The 25,118-nt window shown below is 47.6% G+C and overlaps 2 protein-coding genes across 7 annotated transcripts in view; both read left to right on the plus strand.

The window, feature by feature from the left end:
* Positions 1 to 3,101, plus strand: part of ULK2 (unc-51 like autophagy activating kinase 2) — a 65,179-nt gene extending 62,078 nt beyond the window's left edge. For all 3 annotated transcript variants that reach the window (XM_053366275.1, XM_053366276.1, XM_053366277.1), the window contains 2 exons: positions 634 to 769; positions 957 to 3,101. In XM_053366275.1, coding sequence (XP_053222250.1) covers positions 634 to 769; positions 957 to 1,024 — 204 coding nt within the window. In that variant the 3' untranslated portion in view covers positions 1,025 to 3,101. The remainder of the gene's footprint in view (positions 1 to 633; positions 770 to 956) is intronic.
* A 6,002-nt stretch (positions 3,102 to 9,103) lies between these two features.
* The window catches only part of LOC128403188 (aldehyde dehydrogenase family 3 member A2-like), a 34,047-nt gene continuing 18,032 nt past the window's right edge, over positions 9,104 to 25,118 (plus strand). For 2 of the 4 annotated variants that reach the window (XM_053367860.1, XM_053367858.1), the window contains exons 1-4: positions 15,349 to 15,526; positions 17,479 to 17,710; positions 18,458 to 18,543; positions 20,293 to 20,501. In XM_053367860.1, coding sequence (XP_053223835.1) covers positions 15,365 to 15,526; positions 17,479 to 17,710; positions 18,458 to 18,543; positions 20,293 to 20,501 — 689 coding nt within the window. In that variant the 5' untranslated portion in view covers positions 15,349 to 15,364. Of the gene's footprint in view, positions 9,230 to 14,422; positions 14,522 to 15,348; positions 15,527 to 17,478; positions 17,711 to 18,457; positions 18,544 to 20,292; positions 20,502 to 25,118 lie in introns of those variants that run through there. The other 2 variants (XM_053367859.1, XM_053367857.1) reach the window with 2 other exon arrangements.

The raw sequence follows: 25,118 nt of genomic DNA on the forward strand, positions 1-25,118 counted from the left end.
GGCTAATATTTCGTCAGACTTAAACAGTCATTAGTTTTAATTCCCTGGGGTGTCGCACACAGTCCCAGTTGTGGGAGACAGGGAAGCTTTTCTGGTAATGGTACCCTGGGTAACATGGTTGGAGGCTCAGGGAGAGACTCCCTGATGGTCTTGGGCAAAATAGAAAGGTTCCGGGGTTTCCAAAAGATGCAGCAGCTTCAGACAAAGAGGAGGAACGTTCACTCATTGCAAAATAAAAATCCACACAAGTTTTCCCAGTGTTCCAGTTCTTCCTTTTAAAAAGATTGAGGGAAATATGAAAAGCTCTTTCCCCTCACCCAGATTTTTTTCTTGGAGGTTAACATTTCTAATGTTTTTACTTTCTACCAATGATGTCAAGCATGTGCCCCCCCCCCCAATTGTATCATCTCAGCAGCTACTGTGAGATAGGCTAAGCCGAGAGATTAGGAAAGGGGCACAGAGTTGTCTTTGGCAGGAGTGAGATTAGAACCCAGGTCCTCAGTCACGTCCTTTACTACTCGACAGAAGGCAGTCTCTGCGGTGGGTGGAGGTTGCCTTCCGTGCAGGTCACTGCTTTGAGTGCCCCCATTTTCTTAGCCCCTGGGCTTGATCGGTCTCTTCATCCCATCTCAGGTGCAGGCGGCCGCCCTGGACGAGATGTTTCAGCAGACAGAAGACATTGCATACCGATACCACAAAGCGGCTCTGTTGCTGGAAGGCCTGGCAAAGATCATACAAGACCCGGTTGACATAGAAAACATTAACAAATGTAAGTCGGTTTGGCGGTGTGGGGCGTCCCCTTCGCAAAGTGTGACTCCTTTCCTAGAATCTGGAACAAGCCGTGTTGCTCTGAGCCTGGACAACCCAAAGAATCCCCTCTTAAGGGTTCAGTGCAAGCACTTCTTGCAGGTTCACCTGTGTCCACCTCTTTTTAACACGTTCTCCTTTGCTTTCAGATAAAGCGAGTATTGAACGCAGGCTCTCGGCCCTTTGCTGCAGCGCAGTGGCTGTTTACGAGCAGTAGGCGAGTCGCCCGGGACCACTTGGCAGATTGTTCCGCTACAGCCAAATCGCCCCCTTTGCCCCTGTCACAACAGGAGGGCAGGTTTTTACATTTCTGTGGGTTTTCTACCAAAGAGAAAGGAGAAATGTGGTTGATTCGCAGAGGGGAAGAAACCCTGAACTATCTCGGAGGAGACTTGCCTTATGACTTAAATCTTGCGCACCCCACCCCATCTTTCACTGAGCAGCCAGGTTCAAAAGGCTCGTCTTTCCATTCCCAGCAGAACCTTGCCACAAAGCCTCGGTTGGGGACGGCGAATTGGCGTATTATTATGATTTCTTACGAAAGGATGGAGCAAAGAATGGGACTTCCGTCTCTGGGCAAGGTCCAGAATCGCAGGCTCTTCCTGCTCAGGGAGCTGCAGGGCTGGAAGAGATTTCTTTTTGGAACAAGACCCTGGGAGGAAGCTGAGAACAGTGTTAACTGCAAACCTGTGTCTTGTGGCGCTTTTGAGGCTGTTGCTGGATTTGGACCTGAGCGCGTGTCTTGTAAATAGCACTTCTTCAAGCCCATCAGGCATAAGAAGAAACAGCACCTTTTGGAAAAAGACGAGGAGAAATGATGGACCTGGGTGAGGGTGGGGTCTTCTTTTTTTTATTATACTTTTGAGGGAGATCCATTTGGAATCCCTGAAACCAGTTTGAGCAGTTATCGTGGATATAAAAGCTTGATAGTTTTTGTCTTCTTCCTGAATATCCTGGCCCAAAATACTTTATATTGCACTAATTTACTAAAAAAGAAAAGAAAAACTATACTCTTCGGGGGGGGGGCTTTTTTTTTTTAAAGCAGAAAAGGCACAACAAACTTGCTGGAGCAGGTTAGAGAAAACCATTCGATTTCACTGTATGCTTTTCGAGGGGGAAAAAACCACCGCCCATCCAGAAATCATCCAGAAAAGAAAAGAAAAAACGCTTTCCGAAATGTCAAATGTAGCGTCTTAGGAGACTTTCAGGCAAAGCTGTACATAACCTGTCTTCAGGAGGACTTTTTCCTTTTTTTATATACCCGTTTGTCTAATACTTGAGTAACTCGGCCACAACTCCGGAGCATTTCGGTGGCGTTGCGAAGCCCCCGCTGGCTTGCTGTTCTTCCCCACTTCCCCCTCCCATTTATACAAGTTTGGTTGCTTAGTTCTGTTGTAGCATGTGGAACTTGTGTGTTACTGCCTGTATTTATCAGTAGGTATCCCCTTAATTCTGTCCCGCCGCCCCCCCCTTTCATATCAGAAGAGGCGTGCTGCAGTTTCAGTCTGTTCCTTTAAAACTGCATAAAAGGTTCTCGGACACTCGCAGTGTTAGGACTCTGCGTGTTGTTGTGGCATGGACTTTCCTCCCCTTAACAGTAGCAGAAGAGCATTAAAAAATCAGGGTGACTTTTGAGGACACTCTGACACTTCCTACGGCTGCTTCACCCCCATTTTCAGACATGCCTCCGGGTGGCTTTTGTGAATTCATTATCTAGGCAACTTAGTTTCTCTGGAAATGACCTCTCTTCATTTTGAGAGTTGGCTTGTTGTTGTTTTTTTAAAAAAAAATAAGAAAATGATCATCACTTGGACACTTGAACACACCCCACTCTTCAGAACAAAATCATTTGGAACCTTATTTTTGTACTAGCCAGGCCTTCTCGGCAGGGAGGTCGTTGACATTCAGACACCATCTGTTTCCGTGAACTGATGACCGCGTGTATGTGTGTGTATGGGTGGGTTTCCTTCCCCCCCTATGCCTGTTTTTATTTTCTTTGCTTTGACAACGTAATGTACTGTTTACCTTATTTATCTGTATGAGAAATTCCAGCAGTTAATTTGAAAGTTGTTTTTTTTTTCTTTTTAATTTATACAACATTTGTATTTTTAGGTCTTTAATACCGTGTTTCTACTACCTCTTCTTTGTAACTGCATGCATTTATTCTTGACTCCCCGTAGCGTAATAACTGAAAAACAAAAACAAAATCCTGTTGCATAATTTTTATTATGGCCTGTATAAATGTATATTAAGGTTAAAAGCAAAACAAAAAAATAAACTGATACTCAGAAGTGTTTTTATGGTACAGCTTGACACTTTAAAGATTTTGCAGTCACCAGCATAACGAACCCAGTGCAGTGCTGTCAAGAACATAGGGTGGTGGTCAAGTTTTACTCAAGAGTAGACCCACTGGAATTAAGAAACTTAAAATACGTGCCGTTTTGCCAGGCCCATTTGGTGGCTGAAGTTCTGTCCCTGGCAACCCTGAAATTGGTAGTTTGAGAACAAATTATTGTTCTTTAGAAGGTTGTTTTCTTACAAGTTATTGTTATTATTTATTGAATTTACATTCTCCCTTCCCAGGGAGGTGAACAGAGAAACAATTTAAAAGCAAAGTGAAAACAATTACAGTGGTACCTCGGGTTAAGTACTTAATTCGTTCCGGAGGTCTGTACTTAACCTGAAACTGTTCTTAACCTGAAGCACCACTTTAGCTAATGGGGCCTCCTGCTGCCGCTGCACGATTTCTGTTCTCATCCTGAAGCAAAGTTCTTAACCCGAGGTACTATTTCTTGGTTAGCGGAGTCTGTAACCTGAAGCGTATGTAACCCGAGGTACCACTGTAAAACATTCTAAAAGCGATGACCGTTAAAACCATTATTCTGTCCAGTTAACATGGGAGTGGTATTGCAATCATATTAGTTCAGATGTGTTTGCTGCCCTGGGCTTCTTGGAGGAAAGTGCAGAGTATACAGTAAGTAACAGGACAGAGTTGGGCCCATTGATTACAGTGGGTCTCCTCTTTAGTAAAACTTAGCTGAATACCACCCATAGGAAGGTGCTTTGCACAGAATCAGACCATCTAGCTTGATATTGCTTACACTGGCTGGCAGCAGCACTCCAGGGTGTGAGGCAGTGCATCTCTCCCCACCCTACCTGGCGATGCCCAGGATTGAACCTGGAACCTTCTGCATGTGAAGTAATTCGCTTTGCCACTAGGCCACAGCTCTTCCCTGTGGGAGGAAGGAGCAAAAGCGCTGGAGATTCCAGTAAACTGCAGTTCCAGGAATATGTCTGCGGATTTGAATCCCATTGTGGACAGGTGAGTGGTCAGTCAGAACTATTGCTTATGGAGCGGCAGGTGCTCAGTTGCAGATGATGATGATGATTTACTGGCCCTTCGCCCTAAGGTCCCGGAGCAACATTAAAAGAGATCCAGCACAGAGGTCCTTCTGGCGGTTCCCTTGCGAGAAGCAAGGTTACAGGGAACCAGGCAGAGGGCCTTCTCGGTGGTGGCGCCTGCCCTGTGGAACGCCCTCCCAGCAGATATCAAGGAAATAAACAACTACCTGACTTTTAGAAGACATCTGAAAGCAACTCTGCACAGTGGTACCTCAGGTTAAGAACTTAATTTGTTCCAGAGGTCTGTTCTTAACCTGAAACTGTTCTTAACCTGAGGTACCACTTTAGCTAATGGGGCCTCCCGCTGCTGCCGCCGCGTGATTTCTGTTCTCATCCTGAAGCAAAGTTCTTAACCCGAGGTACTATTTCTGGCTTAGCGGAGCCTGTAACCTGAAGCGTCTGTAACCCGAGGTACCACTGTATAGGGAAGTTTTTAATGTTTGATGTTTTATCATGATTTTAATATTCTGTTGGGAGCCGCCCAGAGTGGCTGGGGAAACCCAGTCAGATGGGCAGGGTATAAATAATAAATTATTATTATTAAAACACACTGTTAAAAACTTTAAAACACAGAATTAAGGTGAGGGTCCTGAGAATGTACATCTCTGCTGTCAGAAACCATCATTTGCACCATGCAGGACAAGGACCACCTTCTCCCAAGGCACCCCCTCGGGTCAATGTTAACACCCAGAAGGGTCCACGTAAGGAAGGAAGCAGTCTTTTGGGTATTTGGGTCTTCTAATGCTTTAAGAACTGGCAAACAACGTCGCTGTTTTAAATTGAATTACTTGAGATCTGAAGGGAACTCCAGCAAGGAGACTGGCTGCTGCAGCAGCCCTGCATAGAGTGAACTGCAATAATCCAACCTGCAAATTGGCAGAGCTTGGGAGTACAGTGGCCAGGCCATCTACTGTTGACCCCCAAGCTGCAATCTTGCTCCTACCAGGGAAGTGCAGTCCTGCCCGGGGCAGGTTGCTTCCCTACCTCCCAGATTTTGAGTTGAGGCAGGGCGGTAATTTATTTTTGGAGGGTTGGTAGTAGCTCAGTTATAGAACAATTGCTTTAATTGCAGAGGGGTCCCAGGTTCATTTCTTGACTTCTCCGGTTTTAAAAGGATCAGGGGAGAAAACAAAGGGAAGATCCTGCAAGGTGTTCTACTCTTCTGTTGCAGCAAGATCAGTCGGTCAGATTACAGTGAGCCATCCGTCATGGATGCTTCAGTTGAGATCCTAGCATTGTGGGGGGTTGGACTAGACAGCCCTCGAGGTCCCTTCCAGATCTATATTCAAGGTGACGTCCCTTCCTGAGACCAGATAACAGTTAAGGCAGATAGTGGTGGGATATGTGGAATTAAGTAGCCTGGGCCTGACTTCGTACAAAAAATACTCCCCGGACGCTGCATCTCCCTTGTGATATGAACGAACCTTGGCATCCTGCAAAGGGTGCCATGCATAAAATGCAGAGTTGCACCAGCACACCTTTCCAGCGAGGCGGGGCCTTTGCAATATGCCTGTTGTTTTCTCGGTGCACTGAGTGTTAATGGAAATTTGTGCTCCGCAAGGTGGCGCCAGCAAGCCGCTGTCCTTTTGTTCCCTTGTTCCCTCTTATAGCTGGGCAAGCGAAATCAATGCCTGCCGTCTGGAGGGTTGGCGCATGCGCAGAGACGCAGAGCCATTTATGTGCCAACGCCACCTCTTGAGGCAGTAGCATAAGAACACAAGAATGTGGTCCATTTAGCTTGAGCGCAGCAGCAACAACACCTGCAGATTCTGGCATTCTTCACAGGCATACTTTCTCTGGCGTGGCAGTGAGGTTGTGGAAGCGCCACAACTCACGGGTGGACTGTTGCTTTGCATGCAGAAGGTCCAAGATTTGATCTCCAGGCAGGGCTTCTTGCCTGACCCCTGGAGAGCCACTGCTGGTCAGTGTAGCTGACACTGTGCTAGACAGAACAATGAACTGACTCTGTGTTAAGACAGCTTTCTAACCAAATCACCCCTTTGTTCCCAACCATGAGGAGTAAAAGCTTGTATTTTTAGAGGACGAGCTGTAGGTCAGTGATAAAGGGCAGCTCCCTGTGCATGCACGATTGTTGCTTTCGGGAAACAATGGTCTATAATCTTGTCCTTGGAAGATTGCCCATTTAGGAGATCTGACCTTTGAGCTTGAGAAAGGATCTCTACTCTTAATGTAGAGTGTTAAGAGCACTACCTGAATACCCAGCAGAGTTGGCAATCCTGTCTCTGGGATTGTTTGGCTGGAAACTATAAGCACTTGCTGAAGGGCAGAAAGGAGGAGTTGACTGCAAACGGGAGCCAAAGGGAAACTGGCAACTCAATCTGGTTTTGAAATTACACCTTTGTGGGAAACGATTCTGGCAGAAGATGAAATCCCAAAGCCTTAAAGGCACCTCCTGCCCAAGGGTGGGTGGGGAGCATTTCTCAAATATTTGCTAGAACTGACTGGGAGAGTTGGTTTGCCTTACTGAAATCCCTCTGTACCTTAAGCCAGAATCAAATATGCAGTATTTTTCGCTCCGTGACGCACTTTTTTCCTCCTAAAAAGTAAGGGGAAATGTCTGTGCGTCTTATGGAGCGAATGTGTGGTCCCTGGAGCCGAATTGCCCAGGGGTGAAAAGCAGATCGTGCTTTTAATTTTTAAAGAAAGAGGGAAGGGGGTGTTGAAACGAAGCCGCTGAGCAGCTAATCGGCAAGCGATCGGGAGGGAGATAAGGGACACTAGCGATAAAGGAGGCTGCCTGGGAGGGGGGAGGTAAAAGCACATGGATCCTCAGGATTTTTGCATTGGGTCACCCCAAATTCACCATCAGATTACATAGCATGTCCATGGCTGCAGCCTGCACCAAAAAAATCACACATCCACTGTTTTGTGGGGCCAAAATGGTGCAAAAACGTGGTTACAAAGCACGGATCCACATGGATTTTCAGGATTTTTGATTTGGGCTACCCCAAACTCACCGTCAAATCACATATCATCTCTGTGGCCACAGCATGAACCACAAAAATCATACATCCCCTGTTTTGTTCAGAATATTTTTTTCTTGTTTTCCTCCTTTAAAAACTAGGTGCGTCTTATGGAGCGAAAAATACGGTGGGTGGCAAAGGGATTTCATTGCGGCAGAGTCCTTTTAACTCTGTTCACCCTCCTTTGATCGGGTGAGAGCAGTGTTGGGAATTCTTGGCTTCAAAGTGCAGAGATAAGTTGCAGCTCAAGTTTGGCCAGAGGCACCCACCCACATTACAAGGACTCCTTTCCGCCAGGCAAAACCCCACTGGTAAGGCTGGTGTGGAGCAGGGCTAACCGCAGCCTAGGGAAAGCACCGAGGGCCAGGCAAAGGAGTCTGAAGGGCCACATGAGAATTAAGGTGGCTTAAGGTAAAGGTAAAGGGACCCCTGACCATTAGGACCAGTCGTGGCCGACTCGGGGGTTGCGGCGCTCATCTCGCTTTATTGGCCGAGGGAGCCAGCGTACAGCTTCCGGGTCATGTGGCCAGCATGACTAAGCCGCTTCTGGCGAACCAGAGCAGCGCACAGAAACGCCGTTTACCTTCCCGCCAGAGTGGTACCTATTTCTCTACTTGCACTTTGACGTGCTTTCGAACTGCTAGGTTGGCAGGAGCAGGGACCGAGCAACGGGAGCTCACCCCGTCACGGGGATTCGAACCGCCGACCTTCAGATCAGCAAGTCCTAGGCTCTGTGGTTTAACCCACAGCGCCACCTGCGTCCCTATTATGAAGGTGGCTTACCAGTCACTTATTCAACACTTGTTCTTGCAGTAACAATATGAAACAGAGCTTTGAAGGGAGGGGGCAGATTCACAGCCATGAATACAGAGTACCCGAAAACCTTATTTCGAGCTGCCAGGGGGATGTGGATTTGAGTTCCTTTTACTCCGGCTGAGCAAGCAATGCCCACTTTAAGGAATCAGGCAAAGTCTGCTTCGATCTTGCGATTTTTGTACATTAAACAATATTAAAGGACTGTAGCTCAGTGGCAGAACATCTGCTTGGCATGCACACAAGGTCCCAGGTTTGATCCCAGGGGAATCTCCAGGGGAAAGACTCCCTGTCCAAAACCCTGGAGAGCTGCTGCTGCTGCTGCCAGCCAGTAGGCAATACTGGCCTAGATGGAGCAGTGGTCTGACTCAGAAAAAAGCTTCCTAACTCAGGCTGTGACCTTTATGTCATTGCAGAGGGGCGAACACTCCAGCACGGACCAAGTGGGAAATGGATAATGGGACTGGTCTGGTGTAGTGGTTAGAGTGCCAAACTAGGCCCCGGGGGACCCAGGCCCTCTCCCCTCCTGTTGTTTTCCAACAACTAGTATTCAGAAGAATCGCTGTGTCTGTTTGTGGAGGAAGAACATACCCGTCATGACTAGTATCCGCTGAAAGATAGGTCTTTATCCTCCACCAATCGGTCTAATTCTCTCTTAAAGCTACATCTTGTGGCAGTGAGTTCCACAGTTGAACTGTGTGGAGAACGACTTTCTTTTCTCTTGCCCCAAATCTCCCAACATTCGGCTTCCTTGGGTCCCACACGTTCTAGTGTTACCAGGGAGGAAGAAGAAAATCCGCATTCTCCAAGACTGGACATAATTTGTTAAACTCCTGTGATATCACCTCTCTTGAGGTGTGGGGATTCAAGCTGCCCCCTTAACTTTAGGACGAACATTTCAGCCAGGAAACCCCCAAAGCAGGTGGCAGGCTGGAATGTGATGCTTCTGAATGCCAGAATTGACAACCACTGTACCCATTTCCCCCGTCACTGTGGGGAGAAAAACAAGTTGCCCTCGTTCTGTTTTTCTTTTTTCCCATGCATGCTGTTTTAATGAGAATACGGTACAGATGTCAGTCCTGGGCTCGCATCCAAATTTCCTGCAGTGGGAGGGCTGAGGCTTTTCTTTCAAGGCTGGTGTCAGGGGTGGAGGAACTAGGTCTGTTTTCTACGGACTGGTACACAACCCAGCCGAACCCTTAAAAGTAGCTCTTGCCTGAAAGGTAACCTTCATCTCTCTTTGCAAATGTTAAAATTAAGGGTTTGTTTGCCTGGATAAAGCAGGGAAAGTGTTGCTGCTCGTGTGGTTTGTGGGTCGTTTCGCAAGGGCGAGGAAGTGTGATTTTTAAGGGGGAATCTCGTCAGATTTATTTTTCTTGCAACGGTTGCCTGGGTGGAAAATTCTTTCCACTTAGCAAAGTTGGGTTTCGGGTTTGGTTTTTGTTTTTTTATTCAAAATATAAAGGGAGGGTGGATCCGAGAGAGGAACCTTGGGTCGGAAGAGATTTCTGTTGACTTTGTTTTTGTTTAGAAGGCCAAAACTCAGAGCCAAGAAAAAGAGAGAGTTACGATGTGAAGAAACAAGGGTGTTTCTTATGCCAAGACTGGGCCTTCCAGAAATGGCTGGGTCAGCAGAGCAGCTACTTTGCATGTAAAAGGTCCCGGGTTCAATCGGGTCAGGGTGGGCATGTGCCCCTGCCTGAAACCCTGGGCAGCTGCTGCCAGTCAGTGTGGGCAGTATGGAGCTAGATGGACCAATGATCCAACTCAGTTTAAGGCAGCTTCCTGGGTTCCTGTTTAATTCAACCATGAGGACTGGAATCTTGTTTTATTTGTAGAGGAAGGGCTGTAACGCAGTGGTTGAGCATCTGCCCTGCCCAGGTTCAGTCCCTGGCGTCTCCAGCTTGGACTGGGGATGCCCCCTTCTCTGAAATCCTGGAGAGCTGCTGCCAGTCAGTGCAGGCAGTACTGAGCTGCAATTGTCCCTATCCATTCTTTCCCAGAACTTGAAGCAAGCACCCCACTGCCTTCGCTGGAAATGTGTTCCTGCACTTATTTGGGATTGAGCCCCATTGTACCCACTGGCAGTTACTCCTGAGTAAACAGGCCCAGGAGTGTGCTATTAAGCCGTTGGGGGGGGGGGAAGAAGGCTGCGTAGCTGGGGGAGCAGGGAGGGGCAGATGCCCCCCTCTAAATAAATAAAAATAAATAAAAATACATAGCAAACGGTGGTTCTGCTGCCTCAACAAAAATCCTGGCTACGCCCATGGTAAGCGGCAAGATTTACTCCTGAGTAGGGATCCCAGGGATGCGGGTGGCGCTGTGGGTTAAACCACAGAGCCTAGGACTTGCCAATCAGAAGGTCGGCAGTTTGAATCCCCGCGACGGGGTGAGCTCCCGTTGCTCGGTCCCTGCTCCTGCCAACCTAGCAGTTCGAAGGCACGTCAAAGTGCAAGTAGATAAATAGGTACCACTCCGGCGGGAAGGTAAACAGCGTTTCTGTGCGCTGCTCTGGTTCGCCAGAAGTGGCTTAGTCATGCTGGCCACATGGCCACATGACGCCAGCTCCCTCGGCCAGTAAAGCGAGATGAGCGCCGCAAGCCCAGAGTCGTCCACGACTGGACCTAATGGTCAGGGGTCCCTTTATCTTTACCTTTAGGTATCCCTAGGCTTGCAAAGTTCAGCTGCTACCCTTTGTCCCCATAAACAGGGAATCAATCAGGTCATCTGAGCACGGTTTTTTTGCCGCATCCCCAGGATCTGAACTGGTGCTTTTTCTGGAGCGGAGAGTTTACACCCCAGATCTTGCCAGACCCATCATTCCTAAATTGGGGGGGGGGGGGTGCGCTGGGCGGAAGCTGGAGTCTTAACAGCATCTGGAGGGCCATTGCTGTACTCCCAGCAGCAAAATAGCTAGTAACTTTGTTGAGGAACAGAGGTTTGCCTTCCTCCTGTGTGGCTTGGCTCACTTACGTGAGATGCTCATATATCCCTGCAGCCAACAGCACCTTAGAGCATAGTATTTTGGTTGCTTTCTGTGGACCAGGGTAGTGGGTGGATGGCGTTTTATATTTTGCTGTTTCTTCCCTGCAGCTTTTCAGAAGTTTATCTGTGAAGCTACATGGATGTTTGCATTTCTTAAAATGGTTTTAAAAAGAAATTAAGAATATTGTCCTGGGGTAGTGAAAATTGCCATAAATTCCGAAGCGCTTGAAAGAGTAAAAGTGTGGGTCTGTCAGGCTGCTGCCCCCCCGCCCAATAAAGCGGCAGTGCAGCTGGGGAATGATTTGTGAAGGATCGGGGCCCGCATGGCTTCCCCAGACAGGCTGGTCTCCACCAGAAGGAAGGCAATGACTACATTGAGCCACAAAGCTACATAGAAGGCCCTTTGAGAGCTTCCATTAATACGAGAAATTCAAAGTGTTAATGATGTGATGATCCAGTGCATGTTTTTTTCCTTGCTGGATACCAAAGCAGGCGCCATTCCAGGCTGTGTTATCAAGGAAATAATACGAGCAAAGGTTAGCGAGTCTAATCAGGTGGCCGATACTCTTCTTGGCGTTCCCAATCCGCCAACCACATTATCTGGCTGTTTGTTACCTTTGACCATGGATATTTGCCACATTGGTCATCCATTAGCAGGGGTGATTTTATTTTTAATTTGGTGGGTGTGGCGCATAAAGTATTGATTGCATATACAGGGGCAAGTTGCTTACACATGAAGAGATGTACAAAAAGGGTGTTGTTACCGGAAAAATCCGAGGGCTCCCTTGGACAAAAAGACACCAACCAGGATAACTTGGAGCAAAACAGCAGCCTGTAGGCTTGGCCTTTATTGAACTGTTGCAACAGGGTGTTCCCCTCACTTGCAGGAGAGAGGAAGGACCCAGAAAAATGGTGTGCATGGCCTTATAAAGACTTTTGAAATTGCCACCCTGTAGATCAAGACCACCCCCAGAAACATCATACATACATCACAGAAGAGGTGTAACCTAAGACCACCCCTCAGATACATACCGGTACATCACAGAAAGGAGGGGTTGAGGGAGGAGTTGTGGTGGTAACCTGAGTGTCCTGTCACCTGGCTGGTTCCCCCTTTCCCCCTCCCCATGAGTATTTTCCAGGTGACAGAGGGGAGTTTGCAGTTTCCTGCCCCCAGAGGGAAGAGCTGATCATTGTCCTTTGTTCCAGTCTGTGCTGAATCCACTCCCATATGCAAGTTCTTTGTGATCTTGATGGTCTTCTGTCTAGGACCATCAGGGTTGGCATAGCAACTGGGCAGGGCTCCTGTGTATGTACTGGTATGTTCAAGGGATTATGGCTGGCCTGTATCAAACCTTCCCCATTTTGTAGTCCTTCCTTCCTTCATGGAGTAAAATAAAAGTGGAACAGTGCAAATCTGATGTATGGTTGATTTTCTATGAATTTATAACAGAAGCGTAGCGTATGTTGTGTGTGTGTGTGTGTGTGTGTGTGTGTGAAGTTTGTACAAACTGAATGATTGGGGGGGCGTTCCTGCTACAGTGTGAAACTGTATAGTCAGGAAAACCTGCTTACTTAGATTACTATCCGCTGATTCAGATGATTATTCTGCATTAAGAATGCATTTGTGCAGGAAAAACTCAGCCTTGGCCACAAACACCTTGTTCTTGCTGCCGAAGCAGACATTTAGCCCTGACAACGCAGACATGCTTTTTTCCTTGTGAGAACGTGACTTAATTTTTACGCACTGGTAAAGCAAAGGCCAGGGGGTGCTTCTCTCGAAGCCTGCTTAATTTACAGTCCAGTGAAGTCAACTTTTGTTCGAGTAAAAACTGCCCTGAACATCCACAACACAGGCCACAGTTCAACAGGTGTGGCTTCTCCTGTGATAGGAATTTTGAGGTCTTAGATATATGGTAATGTTCATAAGTGTACCAACCAAGCACGTACATAGATCAGCACAGGAAGACCGACCTGAAACCATTTTGATTCCTAAACTGAGCAAATGTTTTCCCTGTGGGGTGGAGGGGGTCAGGGAGCCTTTCCATTGTCTCAGGAATTGATTAATCACCATCTTAATGGGTGTTAGACTATCAGGAAAGGCAATCGGATAACCTGGCAAACAGGAAAAACAACATTCAAATTTCTGTTTTAGACCGCCTTTTCTGTGATGTAGGTATGATGTATCTGGGGGTGGTCTTGATCCACAGGGTGGCAATTTCAAAAGTCTTTATAAGGCCTTGCGCGCCATTGTTCTGGGTTCCTCCTCCTTTCCTGCGGGTGAGGGGAGCACCCTGTTGCAACAGATCAATAAAGATCAAGCTTACTAGCTGCTTTGCTTCTCAATATTCTCTGGTTGGCCTCTGTTATTTTCTCCTACCAATAGGGAACCTACGTAAGGACTCTATATGGGCTCTTGGCTACCCCATAGGGGAAAAGGGCAATTTTTGTTTACAACACTCCCTACACAGCCATTTTTGCAGGAGAAAAACCAACCCTGGTGGACTTTGCCCAGTCTACTCAGGCATAAGGTGCACCCTCATAAAGATATGCATTTGAACCCTATACATTTTCCTGTTGCATATATTCCCTTTTTTTGGAGGGGGGGGTGTTCAGTTCCCTCTGGGCTCTCCCCTCTTAAAACTGACACCCTCTATTCCAAACTCTACTCACCTACTTTTAACAGCCCTCAAAACTGGGTAAAACTTTGCCTGACGTGGAATAGTGGGAAAGCTTAACCTGGTGGATATCTACCTGTCTGGTTGCTGTTAGAAGCCCAGGAGCAAAGTGGGAGAAGAGAAGGTGTCAACTTTTTACCTTTCATCTACCCAGGGAAGGTATATTTGACTGCAATCGTAACCCCACTTACCTGGGAGTTGTTCCCCCGCCCCGTTTAATTAAAAAGGATTTACACCCGAGTAGACATAGCTAGGTTTGCGCTGGCTTTTTTGCGGGGTAGGTGTGATTTGCCTCCTGAGGAGAGCGATGCAGTTCAACCCGATCCTATGTCGCTTTACTGGGAAGTAAAAATCCCCCTTTGTTCAGTGGGGCTTACTCCCAAGTAAATTCGTTTTTAGGATTCATCTTGGACACGCTTATTTGGGCGTAAACTCCATTGAACACGGGGGAGATTTACTTCTGAGCAAACGTGACTAGGTTTGGGTTGCACGTAGTTTCACCGTGCCTTTAATAAACTGTAGCATTCTTAATAATAATAATAATAATTCGACATTACTAATTAATAAATGCTAATTGATAAATGCCAGTTGATTAAGCTTTTGTGGATTTTGCATTGATTTTAAATGTACTGTATGAGCTGCGGGGACGGGGGCTGCTTCCGTGAAGTTTTTTTTGCCGAGGGGTGGAAAATCAACATTGAGCATCAACAGACGCACGTGCTGGGGGAGGGGCTTGTCCGGGACCGGAAGTGGGTCGAGGTCGCCCTCAGGACCGGAAGGCGGAAGTCCGCGCCTGGAAGGGTTGGGGAAGATGTCAACTCTGGGGAGCCGCGTCCAGACGGACACGGGAGGGGGGTAAGGGAGATGCGTGCTTTTTTGGGAGGGGGCGGGGCTTGCAGTGGATGTGTGTTTAAGCAGCTGCAGGACAGGCAGGAATTCACCAAGGACAGCTTTCCCTAGTTTGCAACACATTAAAGCACTCAAACAATCCAGAATTTAAAAAAAATTCAAGCTTCAAGGGGAATATTTCAGATCCTGCTCCAAGTGAGCATTTGGTTTCCCGCATATTTGTTTGCCTACTTAATTTATAGAGCTGCCCCATAGGAGGAAGACTCCAGGAAGGCAGTGTGGTGTAGTGGTTGGAGCACATGACTAGGACCTGGGAGATCAGGGTTTGAATCCCCCACTCGGTCAAGAAGCTCTTTTGGGGGACCTTGGAGTCAGTCGCAGCCTCTTCACCTGCCTCACAGGGTTGTCGTAGGGATTAACTGAGGGGGCTCCTCCTGGGAGAAAAAGATGGGAGTCTAATGCAACGAATAAGCCCTCCTGCTGACTTGTGCCTTGTGAAATGTTTCTGGGTCGTTCTGACATTCTAAACCCACAGGTTTGCTGGGAAACCAGTTTGGACCAGCAGGTGACTGGAGGGGGAGGGCATGTCGCCTGGATTCAATTTATTCAGGAGCGGGTGTGACAGAAACCACATGTGCCTCGTAAACCCAGGAGCAAGGCTTGGCTTTGGAAGGGGCGTTGGGGCTTTCTCCTGACCCCGAGCCAACAGAGAGCCTGCCCTTTTCCCTTTCCTCTCCGGTTAGGCTCTCCGAAATCTGTGTCAAGTTGAGCAGTCGGCTTTCAAGGGACCTCCTCTGCGTCGGCAGATCCAAACCTTTCTGTCTCCCCTGCAGGTGCCTCACAGCAGCCATGGAGAAAATCAAGCTAGCCGTGGAGCGGGCCAGGGCGGCTTTCAACACAGGGAAGACACGGCCCTTGGAGTTCAGAATCCAGCAGCTGTTGGCCCTCAAGAAGATGATAAAGGAGAAGGAGAAAGAAATCACGGCAGCCCTCATGGCAGACCTCCACAAGGTCTGTTGTGCACTGGCCGTGTCTTCCTATAGCGCCCGTTGGGGATTCTGTAGCTGTGATTCCTGCATTGGAGGGGGGTTGGGCTGGATGGCCTCTGGGGGTCCCTTCCAATTCTACCGTTCTATGAATTGTTGGGTGGGGGGGAAATCTGAGGCCAGGGCTCTCTGGCAACAGGGTCCCGGGGGGAATGTTTGGGGACCCCCCTATTTTCTATGATTGTACTTTTTTATTGTAAGTTTTAAAACTGTTCTGTGTTCCAAGGTGTTGCTAGCCTCCCCCAGCACCTTGGAGTGCAGGGCGGGGAATAAGTTAAAATAATCATCATAATTTTGGACCAGTTGATGTTTCCAAGTTCTCTTTGAGGGCAGCCTGCATGGGGCTCATTGCAGCAATCTAGTCTGGAAGTTGTCGTGGGGGTGAAGGGCAAGTAATAAATTACAACAAGAGTGAAAGAGGATATTGATGTTACAGATATGAAATTGGGAACTGCTAAATATGTGTTATGATGAAATTCATATTGGAAGGTGTCGAGGAAGTCTTCTAGCAATGTAAATATACCAGGGTATAAGAAGGGGGGGGGATTCTACTTTTATCTTTTGCGTTTTTATTGTTGTTAAGTTTTTATGTTGTATTAAATGTAATGTTTTTTTCTGTGTTTGTGTATTATAAGAGAAAACCAATAATTTTTTTTTTGGGGGGGGAATTATAACAAGAACAACCTCAAGATTGGGCTGCTGCAAGGCTCTCCACGTGGGGCAGCCCTTGAAGACAAAATGGAAACTTCATCTGTTCCAAAATTACTATAATATTTGGGGATGCAGGGAGTATCATATCTCCTCCCAGTCTCCTCTTTTTCAGGCTAAACTAAGGTCACCAGATGTCCCCGTTTCCCAGGGACAGTCCCCGGATTTACAAATCAGTCCCCATACAAAATCCATGGAAGTTGAAAAGTGTCCCCAGATTTATTGAAAAAAATCTGGTAACCTTAGGCTAAACATCCCCGACTTCCTCATCAGGCTTGGTTTCCAGACCCTCAATCTCCTCTGCCCACCTTCCAGCTTGTCAACATCCTTCTTAAACTGGGGCGCCCAGAACTGGACACAGTATTCCAGGTGTGGTCTGACCAAGGCAGAAGAGAGCGGTACCATTCCTTCCCTTGGTCTGGACACTAGACTTCAGGTGATGCAGTCAGGAATAGCGTTAGCCTTTTTTGCTGCTGCATCACACAGTGGGCTCATGTTCAGCTTGTGGTCCACTAAAACCCCTAGATCCTTTTCACATGCACTGCTGTGAAGCCAGCTATCCCCCATCCCATGTTATTGATCCTCCCCTTTCTTCTTTGGGCTTGGTTAAAAGGTAAAGGGACCTCTGACCATTAGGTCCAGTCATAGCTGACTCTGGGGTTGCGGCACTCATCTCACTTTATTGGCCGAGGGAGCCGGCATACAGCTTCCGGGTCATGTGGCCAGCATGCCTAAGCCGCTTCTGGCGAACCAAAGCAGCACACGGAAACACAGTTTACCTTCCCGCCGGAGCAGTGCCTATTTATCTACTTGCCCTTTGACGTGCTTTCGAACTGCTAGGTTGGCAGGAGCAGGGACCGAGCAACGGGAGCTCACCCCGTCGTGGGGATTCGAACCGCTGACCTTCTAATCGGCAAGCCCTAGGCTCTGTGGTTTAACCCACAGCGCCACCCACGTCCCTTCCTTGGGCTTGGTTACTGGCTAGTAAAAATAATAATAATAAGCAGATAATATATTAAATAATACTAATATTAATGCTGCTCTGGTCTCCTTTGGGAGGAAAGCTTGGGGTATAGATTTAAGAAATAAAACAATATGTGGCTTGGTTGCCGGTTTACTATTCTTATTATTAATACGATGAAATGTACGAGATTATTGTGGTTGCCGATTGTTCTTAATACATGCCACCTCCTCTTGGCTCCCGGACAGAATGATCTCAACGCTTTTACCTACGAGATTATGGGCGCTCTGGGTGAGATTTCTCTGATGGTGGACAAACTCCCTGAATGGGCCGCCCCTCAGTATGTGGAGAAGACCATTATGACGATGACTGACGAGACCTACATCCACCGTGAGCCGCTGGGCGTGGTCCTGGTCATCGGGGCATGGAACTACCCTTTCATCCTCGTCATACAGCCGCTCATTGGGGCCATCGCCGCAGGTAAGTGGGCGGTTCTTCCGTCGGTGCGGCTCAGGGGGTAGAGAACCTTTTAAATCCCAGGCCTGGGAGTAGGGGGAATGTTTCAAGTCCTCATGAGGACAGAGAGCTGTTTGGAGGCACGAAAACCACAGCGCTGGGAAAAGCTCGGTCCGAACGGGAGGCAAGAGAAGCCTTTGCAGGGATAAAGATTTGCTCAGTTCAGTGGGGCCGACCCACGGGTTTATGATTGCGGCCGTCATTCCCTCTCCTGACTCCTGTGGTTCTGCCTGAGCTGTGGTCCTGCGGTGTTTGCAGCCCACAAAACTGCTTGTCCTGAAAACCCGGGTGGGGGTCCCCTTTTCTCCAGAGCCTGGCCGCTGGATCACGCTAAAGAAACACCTTGTCCTGGCCTCCTTGCTTAGATAGGGATGTAGGGCAGCGGCAGAGCTCCTGTCTGGCCTGCAGAAGGTCCCAGGTTCCAACTCCAGCATCACCAGTTGCAGCTGGGAGTTGCCCTGTGTCTGAGAGCTGCTGCCGGCCAGTGTCGACAATACTGGGCTAGATAGGCCAGTGGTATGGCTGGGTCTAAGGCAGCTTCCCATCCTGAGCTCAGCAGGCCCCCTGTCCTCCTTGTGTTCCCCAGCGGCTGGTATTCAGGGGCCTCTGATCTTTGGGGTATAGCACAGCCATCGCGACTAGCAGCCAACCGCTCCTCCTTTCCCTCTTCCTGCACTTTTGAACAAATATCCCCTTCCTCGAATCTTCCAGGGAACGCTGTCGTGCTTAAGCCGTCCGAGGTCAGCGAACACACGGCCAAGCTCTTTGAAGAAATCCTCCCTCAGTACCTGGACAAGGTAAGCCCAATCTCCCGGCTTGGCGTCAGATTTGTGATCCAGAAGCGCTTAATTTCTCTGCGGGTGGAAGAGTGCGTGTTCTGTGCTTTGTTTTGTTAAGGGCATGTTGACCGTTGCAAATTCTTCGCCGGGGAAAAGCGACGCCGCCATAACGCTCCATATCCTCCAGATGTTTTGCCATACTACAACTCCCAGCTGCCATTGCGGCCGTGCCTGATGGGAGTTGTAGTTCGGCAATATTTGGAGGGCGCCGGGTCGACGAAGGCTGCCACAGTCGGCGTCGGGAGACATTCCCACCTCTTCTCCAGCACAGTTTAAATTGGCCACATCAGAGAGCAATGAAGTCCAGCAAATACTATAATAATATTAGTAATTACATATGTAATTATTACATACTCTTCCCCCCAGAAGCATACTTCTGTTTTATTTACTTCTGAAAGAAGCCTTTCCACACCCTCTGTCACGTGTAAAACCATCTGCTCCGACTGATAGCAAAACAGTACATAAGATAGCAGCCTGTAGCAGCATTAGCAACATAAAACCAGGAAGAAACAATTAAATAGTGAAACGACAGTTTGAATAACAACCATAGAGGGAATAGCGCCAAGATTAATGAGCCCCCAAATGCTCGCCTTGACAGCCTTTGTAAACAGCTGCCATTTTAAGCCAGGGGTGGGGAGCCTAGGACTCAGGGGCCAAATCTGGCCCACAGGCCTCTCTCTCTGGCCCCCGGGATCTTTCCGAAGTCATGCTTGGCCCCCTCGTTCCGGTCCTGGCTGGGATGTGCCCCTGGGCTGTGATAAAGCCTCTTGCTGTTTGGAAACCTCTGACCTGCACAGTTGCAACACAGCCCCTTTGAACCAAAGAGGAGGATCTCTGCCGTTTCTCTGCTTTCCCTCTTTCTCCTGCCCGGCTCTTTTGGCGTGCGGCCCCTGGATTGTTGCCTGGGAGGGAATGAGGCCCTTGGGCTGAGAAACAGTTTCCCAGCCCTGTCTTTAAACTGGTACTTAGGACCGTGAAGCCGAAGGCAGGTGCACTTTGGCGTGGGTTGCTAAAAAGCTGCAACCGGTTTGACGATCCGGTTTGACTAGCCAATCTGGATGCGTCTTATGCTGAGGTCAGGCTTCAAAATCCAACAGTTACGTATTTTATTTTGTCTTTTGTTTGTGCCTACCGTACTGAGCTCCAAAAGCAGTTTCCAACATGCTGGAGTGCCCTCTGCACTTGGCACTCTGCATATCGCTGCTCTTGCTTGAATGTGAAATAGAAATTAACGAAGCATCTGCAAACGAGAAAATTGCACATTCAGTTCTCCACAATTCTCCAAGAGTTCGTTTGTTCTAAATGTGCACGAAGATTCGTTAGCATTTGACTCTTAAATTCTACCCCCTGTGCACATTTTGGTATGCAATTTGTCCTAATATCCCCGTTTTTGCAAACCAGCTTTCCCAAATCTGATCTGAGTGTTTTGCATGTTATTCATATGCTTTTCTCTGCACGCTTTGCCCTGGGCTGTGCATTTCCATGGACGATGCTCATTGGACAATCTGGCGTCTTGCGCTTCTGCTTCTGGAAATGCAAATCATGTATGCCTTTCAGCGCAAACAAAATCAAATCCCTGCCCCAACCTGGCATTGTCCCTAAATTCCAGCTAAAAGCAACATGAACTTTATTTCCCCACCCGCTCCCCTCGCTCTTATGGGAGTCGAGCTGTTCTAAGCCACGCTTCTGTTCTGCGTTCCCTGCCAGGACCTGTTCCCGGTCGTCAACGGGGGCGTTCCGGAGACCACAGAGCTGCTGAAGCAGCGGTTCGACCACATCCTCTACACAGGCAACAGCACAGTGGGGAAAATCGTCATGGAGGCTGCCGCCAAGCACCTGACGCCTGTCACTCTCGAGCTGGGAGGGAAGAGCCCTTGTTACATCGACAAAAACTGCGATATCGACATGGCGTGCAGGTGAGCTCTGCAATGGGTCGCTCTGTGCTTGAGCCAGTGCTGCCATGGTTCTGCAGCTCAGGGTCCATTCACAGCCCATCTGTAATTGTTGTTGTTGTTTAGTCATTTATTCATGTCCGACTCTTTGTGACCCCTGGACCAGAGAACGCCAGGCACTCCTGTCTTCCACTGCCTCCCGCAGTTTGGTCAAACTCATGCTGAGAACACTGTCCCACCATCTCGTCCTCTGTCGTCCCCTTCTCCTTGTGCCCTCCATCTTTCCCAACATCAGGGTCTTTTCCAGGGAGTCTTCTCTTCTCATGAGGTGGCCAAAGTCTTGGAGCCTCAGCTTCAGGATCTGTCCTTCCAGTGAGCACTCAGGGCTGATTTCCTTAAGAATGGAGAGGTTTGATCTTCTTGCAGTCCATGGGACTCTCAAGAGTCTCCTCCAGCACCATAATTCAAAAGCATCCATTCTTTGGCGATCAGCCTTCTTTATGGTCCAGCTTTCACTTCCATACATCACTACTGGGAAAACCATAGCTTTAACTATATATTTTTTTCAAAATTTTTTATTAGTTTTCCAAATATATAACAAACAAAAAACATAAACAAACAAACAAACACTTATCCAAAATCTGATAGTTCCATTTTTGTTCACATTGTTAAATGACTTCCTCAGATCCCCCTAGCTGAGTTTCCTTGTAGTCCATTGTAGCAGTTTTCCAAAGCTATTTTCACATAAAATTTACTTGGGCAATTCACATCTTTCTTTCTTTTCATTTTAACTTTAACTTGGTATTTTACCACATCACATATTTCACTCCTAGGCTTATTTGGTACTCGCAGGTAGTTCTATTTATGGTATCTTAACATATTTAGCTAAATAGTCTTTAAATTTCTTCCATTCCTCTTGATGTTCCTCCTCCTTCTGGTCACGGACTCTTCTGGTCAGGTCGGCCAGCTCCCAAAAATCCATCATCTTCATCTGCCATTCCTCCACTGTCGGTACTTCTTGTAGTTTCCAGTTTTAAGCCAGCAAAATTCTAGCTGCAGTTGCAGCATACAAAAACAGTCTTACATATTTCTTGGGCAATTCCAATATACTTTATTATTTCTAATTTTTTTATTACCCGGCCATCAACCCGACATCCCAGGGCAGGTTCCAGCATTAAAATGCTGTCGGCATCCGTCTGTCCTGAGAGACAATGGAGTGTGCCTCTGGGGGTGAAGTCAACCACTGCATTAGTCTTTTTCTTCTTCTTTGGCGATCCCTTGTAGGCAAGTAAGATTGTCTTCCATAAACACGGTTTTAACAATGAGTCCGTAAGTGACTGTGGAGGCCAATTCTGGACCCACACATCCTTCCACAGTGGGGACATTGGTTTCCGGGCAGGAGTTCATCACGATGAAGGTTTGCCAAAGGTGCCTTCCTCTTAGCACGTTTCTCCCTTGCGTCCTGAGTTCGAGTGTCTTCAAAGCCCATGACACCTTTTAATAATAATAATTTATTATTTGTACCCCGCCTATCTGGCTGGGTTTCCCCAGCCACTCTGGGCGGCTTCCAACAAAGATTAAAAACTTCCCTGAACAGGGCTGCCTTCAGATGTCTTCTAAATGTCAGGTAGTTGTTTATCTCTTTGACATCTGATGGGAGGGCGCTCCACAGGGCGGGCGCCGCCACCGAGAAGGCCCTCTGCCTGGTTCACTGTAACTTGGCTTCTCGCAATGAGGGAACCACCAGAAGGCCCTCGGCGCTGGACCTCAGAGTCCGGGCAGAACAATGGAGGTGGAGACGCTCCTTCAGGTATACTGGGCCGAGGCCGTTTAGGGCTTTAAAGGTCAACACCAGCACTTTGAATTGTGTTCAGAAATGTACTGGGAGCCAATGTAGGTCTTTCAAGACTGGTGTTATGTGGTCTCTAGCTTTGGCAAAGGCTGTTCTCCAGTTGGAGCGCTCGCAGGCAAGCAATGAAGTGATCTCTCTGGGGTGCAAGTCTGGGCAGTGTGTCTGGGGGTGCTGGGCTGCCCAGACGACAAGACACCCCCCTCACCCTCGCTGATGTGATCCAAAGGAAAGCAGAGCAAGATGTTTGGCACCAGCTTGGCAGCAGGAGTTGCCAGAAGGAGACGTACAAGGCGCCATCAAACCATCTTAGTGTTTTCTCCTGAGCCTTTTCTTCTCCCAAAGAGATCCCACAAGGCATTAGACTTTTTCTTTTTATGGAAAAAAAAACCACACCATGTAAAACAGCTTGCAGCCATAAGATATAAATATATATATATTTTCAATTTTTTTATTAAATTTTCACAATTATAACACATACAACATTAACAAAAACAGAAAAGCATACCAAAGAAAAAACAATACAATACAAAACCACAACAGTAATAATAAAAATGTAATCTTAATCCCATATCCAGTTTTGTTTACATTGTAGATTGACTTCCTCAAGTCCCTTCCTTCTGAATTTCCTTGTGGCTGCATGTAACAGCTTTCCAACATCATTTTTAAACAAAAATATTTCCAACTCTTATTCACTTTTCTTACTGTTCTAAATCCCATTTATTTAATTAAATCCTCATTTAATCCTAGGCCTGTTTGGTACTTTCAAGTAACTTCTAATTTTTTATATTACAGTATTTATTCAAATAGTCCTTAAATTTCTTCGCAACAATAAGCTATAAGGTGGGTCCTAAAATCAGGCAACTCAGGCGTCAAAAAAGCAGATTAAAGAGGAGCGTCTTCAGCGTTTTCTGAAAGCTGTATAATGAAGATGCCAGATAGACCTCTGTGGAGTGAGTATTCCACAGCTTAGGGGCCGCTGCAAAGAAGTCCCTCTCCCGCTGAGCCGCCACCCGTCAAGGCTCTGTGGGTGGAGGAACAACCAAGATCTCGGGGTCTTAGTGGACCACAAGCTGAACATGAGTCCGCTGTGTGATGCAGCAGCAAAAAAGGCTAATGCTATTCTAGGCTGCATCAACAGAAGTCGAGTGTCCACATCTAGGGAAGTAAATGTTATCACTCTCTTCTGCCTTGGTCAGACCACACCTGGAGTCCTGTGTCCAAATCTAGGTAAAGGTAAAGGGACCCCTGACCATCAGGTCCAGTCGTGACCGACTCTGGGGTTGCGGTGCTCATCTCGCTTTATTGGCCTCAGGAGCCGGTGTACAGCTTCCAGGTCATGTGGCCAGCATGACTAAGCAGCTTCTGGCGAACCAGAGCAGCGCACGGAAACGCCGTTTACCTTCCCGCAGGAGTGGTACCTATTTATCTACTTGCACTCTGACGTGCTTTCGAACTGCTAGGTTGGCAGGAGCAGGGACCGAGCAACGGGAGCTCACCCCGTGGCGGGGATTCGAACCGCCGACCTTCTGATCAGCAAGTCCTACTTTGTGGTTTAATGCACAGCACTACCCGCCTCCCTGTGTCCAAATCTAGGGTGCCCCAATTTAAGAAGGCTATTGACAAGGTGGAGCTTTCAATAGCTAAAGCAGAGCTTTCCAAGCTTCATGCTTTGACACACTTTATAGGTGCACATCATTTCGCCACACAGTAATTCAGTTTTACTAGCGAACCGGAGATTAATCTAATCCCTTTCCAGCCCCGGGTGGAGCGCAATTGCATGGCCCGCCTACACACTAATGAGTTTGGAAAGCTTTGATCTCAAAGCTTGTCACATGGAAGGTGGCTTGAGTTTGTTTTCTCCTGCTGTGGACGGCAGGATTTGGACCAATGGATCCAAGTTACAAGAATGGTTCCGACTAAACATCTGGAAGAACTTTCTGAATGCAAGGGCTGTTTGACAGTGGAATGGTCTCCCTCAGGAAGTTGTGGACTCCCCTTCCTTGGAGGTTTTTATGGAGATAATAATAATATTATATATAATAATAATAATTAATATAATTATTATACAGTGGTACCTCGGGTTACAGGTGCTTCAGGTTACATACGCTTCAGGTTACAGACTCCGCTGACCCAGAAATAGTACTCCGGCTTAAGAACTTTGCTTCAGGATGAGAACAGAAATCGTGTGGCGGCAGCAGGAGGCCCCATTAGCTAAAGTGGTGCTTCAGGTTAAGAGCAGTTTCAGGTTAAGAATGGAGCTCCAGAATGAATTAGGTACTTCACCCGAGGTACCACTGTAATATAATAATAATAATAATAATAATAATAATAATAATAATAATAATTAATAAAAAATTATATCCCACCCTCCCCAGCTGAAGCCGGGCTCAGAGCGGCTAACAACAGTAAAAATAACACAGTTTACATAAAATCATAATCATTTAATTAGAATATTGTACATTCTAAAATCAATTCATTCTAAAATCAGTTCAAATCTAATTAATGGCAACTATTGGGCTAGAGTTCTGTGAGGATTACCAAAGGAGGGGGTCAGGCTGTGCCCTGGCCAAAGGCCTGGTGGAACAGCTCCGTCTTGCAGGCCCTGCGGAAAGATGTCAAGTCCCGCAGGGCCCTAGTCTCTTATGACAGAGCGTTCCACCAAGCCGGGGCCACAGCCGACAAAGCCCTGGCTCTAGTTGAGGCCAGCTCCAGATGTCGGATGGCCATCTGTCATGTATGATCTAGCTGAGATTCCTGCATTGCAGGGGGCTGGACTAGATGACCCTGGG

This window comes from Podarcis raffonei, chromosome 15 (assembly GCF_027172205.1).
Source record: "Podarcis raffonei isolate rPodRaf1 chromosome 15, rPodRaf1.pri, whole genome shotgun sequence".
NCBI lineage: Eukaryota > Metazoa > Chordata > Lepidosauria > Squamata > Lacertidae > Podarcis > Podarcis raffonei.